The sequence below is a fragment of the Telopea speciosissima genome, chromosome 1, assembly GCF_018873765.1.
Source record: "Telopea speciosissima isolate NSW1024214 ecotype Mountain lineage chromosome 1, Tspe_v1, whole genome shotgun sequence".
NCBI classification, from domain to species: Eukaryota; Viridiplantae; Streptophyta; class Magnoliopsida; order Proteales; family Proteaceae; genus Telopea; species Telopea speciosissima.
The window spans coordinates 21,589,356-21,600,208 of record NC_057916.1 but is presented as its reverse complement, the minus strand read 5'-3'; the positions used below and the strand labels follow the sequence as shown (position 1 = coordinate 21,600,208).

Here is a 10,853-nt window from a genome sequence, read left to right as displayed (position 1 = left end):
CTATTTCTAGGGAAGCCCTTTGTTATCATTTTAGACCTGTAAATCTGTTGGCTTTGTCGCTGGCTCTGGCTTTGGCTCCAAGGGTTTTGGAGGTGGTGTTTGGTGTCTTTTGGGATATGTTAATGTGGATTCAGTTTCCATTGGATCTAGGTTTATTGCTCTATTTCTTATCGATCCAAACTCTGATAGTCCATGGGGCCTTATAGGGTTATATGGTCCTTGTGCTATGTCTAATCGTGTTGGGTTTTGGTCTGAGTTGTTTTCTTTCATGGAATCTTTATTCATCCCTTTTTTTTCTGATTGTGGATTTCAACCAGTCTGGAATATAAGTGAGAAGTAGTGAGGTGTAGGTCCTCAATCCCCTTGGTGTACTACTAATGAAGTTGTTTCTCTTATTAACCATATGGGTGGTGTTGATTTGCCTTCGGTGGGTACTATGTTACTTGGTCTAATAAGAAAAAACATCCTTATTTAGTTTGAGAGGTGTTAGATAGGGCTATGGTTAATTCTTTATGGTTAGATTATAGGCGTAATATTTGTGTGTGTTTTACCTTCCTTTGGTTTTGATCATAACTCGTTGTTGATTTAAAGCCTTCAGTTAAGTCTTATAATTTTATTTTTTTTTGGTTTTTCAAGCAGCTTGGTTCAAACACCTGCAGTTTTTGACCTACTGTAGGTCTGTAGTTCTAAATGGGTTTGTTTTAATGGTCTAAATATTGGTAGGAGGGGTTTATTTGTAAAGCTTAGTTTTCTGGAATCCTTAGATCTGTGACCTTTGGTTTTGACTCAAGAATTATAGCTTTATGCTTTGTCTAGGGTGTTGTATGTTAGTGAAGGTGAGGAACACTAGGGTTCTTGGTATCATTTTTATTTTTGCTTTTTGGTCTATTTAAAAAAAAAAAATCATTAATGAAAACTATATTTGATCAGAAAATGAAAGCCGTTTGGTAATCATTAAGAAAGACATATCAGAGTATGGCATGAGAAACCGTTTGGTAACTTAGGTGTATATTGTTTTTGGTAACAATTTTGAAGAATGGGTCCAAATTATGGGTAATTAACTTTATAGTAAAACTTTTATGAAAACATTGGGCCAGAACCCATATATAGTTTGAGCAGTAGGTGAGGGGATCCCCCCTTCACTCTTCTTCCATCCCAATTCCTTTGCAAAACCGTAAAACAGTACCTATTTCAGTTGTCTTTCTGCTTTTGTTTTTTTTTAGTTAGCGAGATGCAGGTCAGAATGACCCACAACTTGGTAAGAGCGCCAGCTTTGTGGGCTGGCTGTAAGTCTGTAATTGCAGCTAGAAAGATTGCTGACTGCCGTCTCCACGGAATCGAGATCTTTTATAGTATGTCACTTCTTGATGCTGAGATGGTGAGTTTCTAGGTGAAGAATCCCTTGGTTCATAAGCTCTTCTTGTCTCACTGTCTCATCTAGAGATAGAATTCCTGTGGTGGATGGATTGTGATGCCATGTTCATTGATATGGTGGCTTTTAAATTTCTGTGGGAACGATACAAAGATCTGACTTTGTGATGCACGGCTGGAATGAGATGTCGTGCGATCAAAAGAATTGGATTGGGCTAAACACCGGAAGTTTGCTTTAGAGGAATTATCAGTGGTCGCCCGGACAATGCTTGACGCGTAGGGTCCCATGGGGTTGAAAGGGAAAGATTAGAGACGAGGCTGGAAAGATCCTCACGAGGGAGCTCTAGGGCCGGCCTTTTTTGAGGCCGACAATCAGTCCGCCATGGTTTACCTCCTCATCACGCAGTGTGAGAAGTGGGGCAACAAGGTCTATCTCGAAAGTGCTTATTACTTGCATGGGTACTGGGGAATCCTGGTCGATAAATATGAGATGATGATGGAGAAGTACCACCCAGGGCCTGGGCCTCCGTTGATGGCCCCTGGTTACTCACTTTGTGGGTGTTTGAAGCACATGAATCGAGCGTTAAATTTTGGGGACAAGCAATTTCTGCAGATTTATGGGTTAGCTGGATAGTGAAGAGGACCAAAATGATACCACCGATCCTATTGAGGTCAAAGATGGTGGTGGGGTTGCACGAAGAAGAAGAAGAAGAAGAAGAAGAGGGGGAGGGGTTTGCCTTTCTAATATTAGAAGCTAAAGACTATATGACACATGCTCATTACAGTGTCTCACGTAATCCCCATGTTTTGAAAAAATTACAAATACACTCAGTTTGAGTAATTGTGTTAAACTTAAAATTTTTCTATCCAAAAAGAAAAAGTGTTAAATACTTAAAACTTCGAAAAAAAGAAAGAAAAAAAAAAATAAAAAAAACTATTTTAACCTTGTTATATCCTTCCATCGTTGAAGACCTGCAACACCATCGTTCTCCCCCTACCGGCAACCTGAGCAGACCATCCCATACATATGTTTGAAACCCCATCTACTTACAGTTGAAGACCTGCAACACCAACATTCTCCTCCTACCGGCCACCTGAGCAGCGAAGGTAAGAAGCTCCCTCTTCTCCTATGTTCTTTCCCTCATCTCTCTGTTACTGCAGAAAGTTGAAGGTGCACTTGAGAAAGGTTCTGATAACAAGCGGGAAAAGACAATTGATGACGGTTTCCGCTACAGCGTCAAGTTCTCAAGGAGAACCTTGAAAAGACAATTGATGCATGTTATCGTGCTCTTGTTCTTGATTCAGCAGAAAGGAAAAAAAGGTCCTTGATTTTGTTAGAGAGTAGAATGAAGTATATTGCATCTAATCTTTTTGCTATAGTTGGAAGTGTGCTGTTGCGATAAAACTCATGGGGACTGCTTGTGGTCTGTCAGCATTGTTAAAAGATGCTCTTCAATTTCAACTCCTCTCCAACCATCCATCAAACATGTTAGAGAGAAAAAGGGGGAGGGGAGGAAAAATACACCCACATTAATGTGGGTGTTATTGATTGAAGTACAATTTTGTCTATAGATTAATTTGTCTTGTAAAATGTAATCATCATCGGCATCAGCTCCATCGTGATTGATATCAATACAAATTGGTGATATTGATTAAAAACGGATTGTATTTTGAATTCTCACTCGATTGGATTGTATCGGTATCAGCAAAAGAGTGTTTTATTTTCACCTAGTTAAATTCAATATGATCGATTATGTTTCAATATCAATGGTGAGTGACCCTAAAACATTGATCCATTGATATTAATAAGGAGAAAGTTTTCCTTCACCGCACCATCTTAATTAGGATTCACAAACACCTATAGGGTTATAGTTTGTTCCCTAAAATACTCTCGTAATATTCTCCCGCATGCATTTAAAGTCTGATGGTGAATGGATTGTGGCTGAAGAAAAATTCGGTCCTATTAATAATATAATCGAGAGGAATTGTTTTCATAAGTAGAACTGTTTCAGCCCTCATTCGCATAGGAAGAACTCAAAATTCTATGTTGTTGGGTGCCTAGTAATTTATTTGAATCAAATTTTACAATATTATCAACAATCATCAATAGCACCAGTGGTCTAGTGGTAGAATAGTACCCTGCCACGGTACAGACCCGGGTTCGATTCCCGGCTGGTGCATTTTATTTTGCATTTTTCCTCCTTATTTGTATCAACAACTTTTTTTTTTCCTCTTGTCCTTCTGCTACACAGTTACAGTGCTACTCCTCGGTTTTGAACTTCTGATTACAAAAAAAAAAAAAAAAAAAGAAAAGGAAACAAGCGTCTGTTCTCTATGACTCTATCACCAAAATGCTATAGTAAGTGATGATTTGTAAATGTAAATGCAGAGAACGTACGGAATATGTTCTGATGAAAATTTCGCATCAATCGAAGAACTTATGGAATATCTGATGATAATTCGGATTGTAGAAAGAGAACGATTCATATGAAAGCTACATATTGTGTGTTTGAAGTGGTTCTTGCCTGTGGATTAACTCTATCGGCTGCAAAAATTTCTTCGAGAACAAGTTACTCAACAAGAAATTCGAGCAAAATCAGCGCCAACAACAAAGAAACCTGAACCCTTTCGAGCCAAACAATAATTCCACCCAAAACTCTATTGGAGCTTGAGAACTCAATCTCATACTTCTTGGTCAAGTTAGGATACAGAACCCCCCAATGCCGCTCTGATGTGGGTCCTTTCTTCCAATCCTCGTCGAACAACTCGTAAATGTAAGTCTCTGCAACTCCCTCCTTCCTCAAAGGCGTTCCAAGACCTGATTGCAGATGCCTCACCAATCCTGTATTGTACTTTTGGGCATAATCCTCTGTAGCGTCCCGTTCATCCTCTCCACCATGACTCGGCCATCCCGTCTCCGTTATGATCAGAGGTATCCGATCATGTCCCACAGTCGCCGTCGCACTAATGACCGAGTCGACCATCATATCGAAGAGATTCCGGTATCGAAAACCCGTCGTGTGGTCGTCACGGAAACTGAAGGGCTGTTCTTGAAACAACGCAAATCCAATTGGAATCTCTGGGTGCGAGCGATACAGCATGTACGGGTGGATGTTGATCAAGAGCGAAGAATTGGTGGAAGACAGGAATTCAAGCAGCGGCTTCACCAGAGAACCAGCGATGGGGTTCCGAAACTGCGCAGAAGAGGGAGGGAAAGCGGTGGTTACAATGTGGGTGAAGGAGAAGGTGGTGGAGACAGAGATCTTGTGTATGCCGAGCTGGTGGAGAGCTCCATAAACGTTTCCGATTGCAGGGAGAAGGGAATCAGAGATGTCAGTGGTGGAAGGTTCAAGAACGTCGTCGCCGACGGAGATGGAAGAGATGAGAGCGCGCGGGTAGAAGGGGACGACATGGTGGGAGAGCCACCTGAGGGCATTTGACTTGTTGGATGCCATTTCAGGGACGAAGGAGTTAGGTATGGAAAGTAGCAGAGAGATATCTGAATAGGTGAAAGCTCGGATTGTTTCGGGGTTTGGCTCCGGGATCCTCACGCAGGGGATCTTGAGTGATCGGAGGACAGAGGCGACGCGTTCTGGACGGGGAAGATGTGCTGCTGTATGAGTCGAGATGGTGAATCCAACTGCTGGATGTGAAGAAGCGCTGGAGAAGGGAAGACGAAACGTGAGGAAGAAGAAGAAGAAGAGGACATGGAGGTTCTCACAGGAGAGAGACATTTGGGAAATTCCTTTCTTCACTTCTGAGAGAGGGTTTTCTGTTATTGTTATACACTTATACTGTTGAGATGTTCAGAGCCTATGTGCGTAGTGCGCATCCGGCGTGCTTGAGGAACGAGTTGGGAGTTTTTTCTTTGGCTTGGCGGGAGAAATCTGTTGGTTTCGTTTCTTTGAAAAAGATTTGCACGAGTCATCACCGAGTTTCAATTTTCTATCAGCGGCCGAGTCAATTCCTTCCTTTCAGCTTTCAGGCCTTAACTCACCCTCTGAAAGCCGTCGGATGGGAATAACAGGTGGGGCCCAATGCATATTGCGTGGCCAATTTGGTTTTCGAAACATAGTCTGTGTCTGGGACCTACGTCAAAGACGAGGACACAAGGGATGTCCGAAGACCTTATTAAATGACTATATTACCCTCAACAAAGAAGTGAAACAATGGCGTGCTATGCATTATACAAAGCACCAAAGGAAGGACTTAACTGGGAATCGAAAAAGAAAAGTACATAACCGCCCACGTTCATCGACAAAGCAGTCTGGGTCACGGTCAGAGACTCTCTCTCTATCAAATTGTCATATTAACCCTTTTTTTTATAAATTCTTCTGAAAAATAATAAGAAAAGCAAAAGACGGAGAAGGAGAAGGGGATGATGGGCGGTCTCGGTCACGCTTTTAGGCTGGATTCTGAATTAGCCAACTCACCACCCACTCCAAGAGCTGACGAAAAAAGTTATTTCCATTGTTATTTGTTATTCTTATCGGATTTGCTTCTACGAAGCAATGAATTGAAAAACCTCTGGTTTCTCAAGAATCTGTGAGGATTCCCGTATCCCTTTCTCATGGATTCATCGGATCGATTGTTCAACAGACAGAGGACTGTGCATCAGATCCTCGGTGGAGGACTCGGTAACTCTCTCTCTTTCTACTGTCTTCTGCTAATTCGATTGATGATGAGTTTTGATGTTAATTCCAATGAGATTCTCGACTCGATCTATTGCTGTTCCACATATTTCTTTTTCTTTTCCAATTCCCCTTTTATATTTGTCTTCTGAATAAGTTCTGGTAATAGGATTTTGATTCATTTAATTAAATACAATTATGCTGAAGATACTTGTCTAGACTTTGGGTTTTATGGTTTTATGGTTTCTGGGGTTTAAGTGGTTTAGAGTTTATGCTGGTTTTTCATATATCAGTTGCAGATGTGATGCTGTGGAGACGAAAAGATGTTACTCTGGGGATACTTGTTGTAACTCTTGCTGCTTGGGTGGTGTTTGAGAGATCTGGTTATACTCTTCTCTCGCTTGTTTCTAGTGTGTTCCTACTCCTGATTTCTATTCTCTTTCTTTGGGCGAAATCTGCAGCAATTCTTAACAGGTGAGTACTAGTAGTAGTAGTAGTGATTTTGTTCCAAATAACTAGTTATGTAAGGGGGGATTTTTTCATTGGGAAAAGAAGATTAAGATGTAACCAGAAATGATTATTAAGTTTTCAAACATTATCAGTTTAATTCACTCATTCACCCCACCCCCTTGGCCTGTTGATTAATGATAGAAAATGCTTATTGTAAGATTCATCCATTGCTGCTAGATTGTTCAACGTGTATGTAGTGCAGTCTAAACACGTTTGTTTAACAGTAAGAGTACAAAATTGCTGCTTAAGACAGTCCATCTCTTGAGCTTATTTAAAACAGATAATTTGCACTTGCTATATTGACCTTTAATTTTTGCGAGCTCCAAATCAGTCGTGAAAATCTGGAATCTTCGTTTGAGACACAGTTTCTGGGGGAACATGAAAATCTAAATCTGGAACTACTATTGGTTAGTCATTTTTTAGCTTGTATGTTTTCTGGATAAGTTTTTTAACTACTATGTTCATCTAGGAATTAAAAAATTGATACATAGGATCAGTCAGCAGTGTTAGGAAATGTGACTGGCTTGTTAGGCTGAACTGGTTTGGTGGCAGCTCAAGCTAGCCCAACAATGGGACTTACAAACTGATTATCTTACCCAAACCAGCCATGTTCTTTTGACTTGGCTGATTCATTTAGCATTCTGTGAACTTGTTTGAAAACTTTGTATGGTGTATAATGACATAATCAGGTTGTCCTGACCGACCTTCTCATGGAACTGAATCACCCCAGGTTGACAGTTTTTTTTCAGTTCAGTCACGTCACACCTTACATTGTGAATGGTTTATTATGCAGACCACCGCCACCTTTACCAAATTTGCATATATCCGAACAAGTGGTAAATGAAGCAGCTGCTGTCATTTGTTCTCAAATGAACAATTTTCTCTCAACCTCTCGTGATATTTCCTTGGGAAAGGATTCAAAGATGTTTCTGAAAGTTGCTGCATTTCTCTGGCTGATCTCAGTTGTTGGCAGTTGGGCAGATTTTCTTACTTTGGGCTACACCAGTAAGTTTCCTTTCTCAATTCCATTTGAATGATTAAAATTTTCATGCTTTCACTAAATTATGGAAACTCTCTCAAATTCTGTCTACTTCTTGCTCTTGTAGATATAAAAGTTTTGAGAATGAAATTATAAGTGTAAGTGTGGGTGATCTCCTCTGTTTTCATGTAGAGAAATGATCACATGAATACTTTCTAATACAACCTTTGGATTGGTTGGGAAGGTGATTAGATCATAAGAACTGCAAAATTTGTTGGGCTTGGTAGATCTTGTGCACTTTGATTGGGCAAAGAATTTTGGCCTCAATTTTGTGATGACTGTGTCTTGATTTTAACTTCAACTTCTTCTTCTTCTTGTCTCTCTCTCTCTCACTACAGAGAATCAGTCATTGAACTCACTAATGTTCAAACATTTTAAAAACTATCAATGGAATATAAATAAACTATGACGTTTAAACTGTCTGGAAACTTTTTTTTTTTTTGTTTGGGGGGGGGGGGGGTGTTGGCAGTGGGTTGAACTGTCACTCCCTCTGATTTACACAAACTCTCAGCCAAGCATTGAACCAGCCATTAACATATTAATGTTTATGAATTTTTAATACTTTTATGAAATATAAACTGAACTGCCAAAGCTACCAGATGTATGAGAAATATGGTTTATTGCTTTTTAAAGAAAAGAGCCTAAATGTTTGATGTTCCTGGTTTCATTCTTCTGATTGGTACTTTTGCACTTGCTGGAATTGTAGGTCTTGCTATCATTCTCACAATTCCTGCATTATATGAGAGGTATGAAGATCAAATTGACAGATACATACTGATGGGGTACAGGGAATTGCGGAGACTGTTTGTAAAATTAGACAATGAGATCCTCAGCAAGATCAGACGAAGTATTTATGAGAAGAGGAAACTAAGTTGATCAACCTTTCCCTGAAAGTGAATGTGGTAGATGATAGATCAATGTGTTGCTTTTGAGTGTGTGCATGTGCCATTTTTTGGTGCCTTTCTCTTATTTCTTTCTATTTTTAGTTTTAGTTTCCATGCCATGGCTTGGAGGTTTTTGTGAAGACCATGGCAGGATTTAAACTCTGTTCTTAGTTTGTGAGGAGTGGGTTTTGAGGGACGTGTGGAAGATGGTGTTTGATTTTTGGGTCACTATACTCAATACAAGACCATTTAGAATGGTTTGATAAATAAAAGAATGTTAAAACGAAAGGAAAAAAGAAGAAATATATGAAATATTGTAGAGGCATGACTTTCGTTGTTCTTTGGTGAATTCTACTCTTATGCGCTAGCTTCATTTGCAATTACTGTTCTATTATGTATATCCAGTTTACTTTTAGGGGAAAGTTTTCCTTCGCCTACAGTAAAGGGCTCACCCATTGAAGGTCTGAAAAGCTTTTCACTGTTCCTTTAAAAATTAACACTCATCTAATCACAATGATGGCTATTAGCTTGTAAGTGAAGGAATTCCTCCTGACTTATGGAAAACTCGGACCTTACCTTTAAGCTAAGAAAAGAAGAAAATATCAGAGCATTCATGAGGAGTCGGGGATATTTTGGCAATGTTAGGTATGGTTATGCGAAGAAAGGGAAACTCCCAATCAAGGGAAATACTAGCACTATGGACCAACCTCTTGTATGAAACCCCACAAGTACTGCCATGTGGTTTTTTGTAAAAAAAATTCTATTTTTTAGGGAAAAAGAACTATGTGGAAGGAGTGTGTCGCTTGTATCCAGACATAGGGAGACGAGATGATCCGCCTTGTACCCATGAAAGGGGGAAATGTCACCCATGTTGATGCCTTAATGGGAAATTTTTTTTATTTTTATTTTTTGGAAGCATTTTTCCTTATTTTCCTACATCAAAACATTAGTTGAGTGTAATTAGTGAGATCTTAGGGGTGGGGGGGTTCAAGACACCATGGTTTTGTTTAAATTAAAGTGGGAGGTGGGTGGGGGTGCAATTTGGGCTCCAAAAAGCCTGAACCCACATGAATGCTGTCCAAAATTTTACGAGCTTGAACTAGGTATTCCAGACCATGTGCCGGGCTATGTAGCACCAGGCCAGGCTTTGGATTAAGGTATCAGACTAAGCCCAGCCCAACCTATATTAAAATTAAGGGAAAATGATTGTCAACGCCAATGTGCAGATTCATACGTACACCCTCTCACATCCAACCTATGAACCCCACACTCTCTTCTCATTAAAATCCGACTTGATGAATCTATTTCTCACTCCCTCATTGGTGGAAAACTACACTCTAACATTGTAGCAATTATTTTTCCTAAATTTATATTATATGTATAAAAATGGGAAGATCCCCACACTAGCATAATGGGGATGCTCTCACTTGTCCTCTTACATTCTAATCATGTGAATCCCACATTGACACTTGTCACTCTCTTCTTGATCAACTAAGCCTCTCTGTTGACGAAACCATTTCCTATACCATGATTGGTATGACATGGTAGATTCCCCCACACTGGGGATGAAAGAAAGTACGAAACCCTCTCCCAAAAGAAATAAGGCATTTGGAGTCTTGAACCCATGATATGAAATAAAACAAGTAAACCATAGATCATGAAGGAACGTAAGAGCATTGTTTAGTTTTAATACTTCAAAACTATAAACAGTTCTAGCCTTACTCAAATCCCAACCTGGACCAACCCGGCCTAAGCCCAGGCTAAAGTCAAAGGCCCAGTCCCCGCCCAGTTGCATCCCTAAAAGTCATCCTTAAAAGTACGATATAATCAATGGGTATTTTATTTTGGGAGAGGATTCTCTTAAGAGATATTAGTCAATTCTGTACACAAATAGGAAGTTTTGATCCAATTGTGGAGACCATTGAAAATGGTGTTTTCTTGTTCATGGATCCTTTATCATTGCTTTGAATAATTGGGTTTAGACATTAATTCGCCGATCCTTAATCAGTTCAAAATGACAACACCATACCTTTTGTGATTTCTTTCTACCCAAGAATCATAGGAAGAATTGATTCGCGCGTGTTACGTACCAACCAAAACTTACCAAACAAGCTGGAATGTAAGCATGTATTTATCAAGATCAATAACCAAAAGCTGCAAATACTGAAATAATTTTGTTTTTAACACCCAAAAAAAAAATTTGTCCTTACGATACTTGCACGGAGAATCCAAAAATACTAAAATAAGAAAAGAGAGAAAAAGATAAATAAAGGGGAAGATAGTAAATACGGGAGAGAAAATAAGGAAATTGGCTTTATTGACCAAGCCTTGCGTCCAATTTAGCAATTTCAAAAGTCCTCCATTCCTCGTTTGGGAAAAAGATCTCTACTTGGTGCTGTTTCCTATGCCTTTTAATAA

The 10,853-nt window shown here is 39.6% G+C and overlaps 2 protein-coding genes, 1 non-coding gene and 1 pseudogene across 3 annotated transcripts; 3 read left to right on the top strand and 1 right to left on the bottom strand.

Moving 5' to 3' along the window:
• Positions 1 to 1,231: 1,231 nt before the first annotated feature.
• On the top strand, positions 1,232 to 2,005 carry LOC122668161 (annotated as a pseudogene).
• Positions 2,006 to 3,480: 1,475 nt separating this feature from the next.
• TRNAG-GCC lies at positions 3,481 to 3,551 on the top strand. The gene has a single exon. It is a non-coding gene; the product is annotated as a tRNA-Gly (tRNA).
• Positions 3,552 to 3,851: 300 nt separating this feature from the next.
• LOC122668081 (glucan endo-1,3-beta-glucosidase) lies at positions 3,852 to 5,105 on the bottom strand. The gene has a single exon (XM_043864674.1). The coding sequence runs from the start codon at positions 5,103 to 5,105 to the stop codon at positions 3,942 to 3,944; it is 1,164 nt and encodes a 387-aa protein (XP_043720609.1). The 3' UTR covers positions 3,852 to 3,941.
• A 726-nt stretch (positions 5,106 to 5,831) lies between these two features.
• On the top strand, positions 5,832 to 8,640 carry LOC122666100 (reticulon-like protein B12). Its single transcript, XM_043862211.1, has 4 exons — positions 5,832 to 6,008; positions 6,296 to 6,476; positions 7,306 to 7,517; positions 8,258 to 8,640. Exons 1-4 carry the CDS (start codon positions 5,942 to 5,944, stop codon positions 8,425 to 8,427), a joined length of 630 nt encoding a protein of 209 aa, XP_043718146.1. The 5' UTR covers positions 5,832 to 5,941; the 3' UTR covers positions 8,428 to 8,640.
• Positions 8,641 to 10,853: the final 2,213 nt, after the last annotated feature.

What these genes read in the sequence shown, in the direction of transcription:
- LOC122668081 (XM_043864674.1), bottom strand. Translation starts at nt 5,105, where the DNA reads ATGTCTCTCTCCTGTGAGAACCTCCATGTCCTCTTCTTCTTCTTCTTC.
- LOC122666100 (XM_043862211.1), top strand. Translation starts at nt 5,942, where the DNA reads ATGGATTCATCGGATCGATTGTTCAACAGACAGAGGACTGTGCATCAG. An exon ending in GATCCTCGGTGGAGGACTCG is followed by an intron (nt 6,009 to 6,295) that starts GTAACTCTCTCT and finishes TTCATATATCAG; the next exon opens with TTGCAGATGTGATGCTGTGG. An exon ending in TCTGCAGCAATTCTTAACAG is followed by an intron (nt 6,477 to 7,305) that starts GTGAGTACTAGT and finishes TTTATTATGCAG; the next exon opens with ACCACCGCCACCTTTACCAA.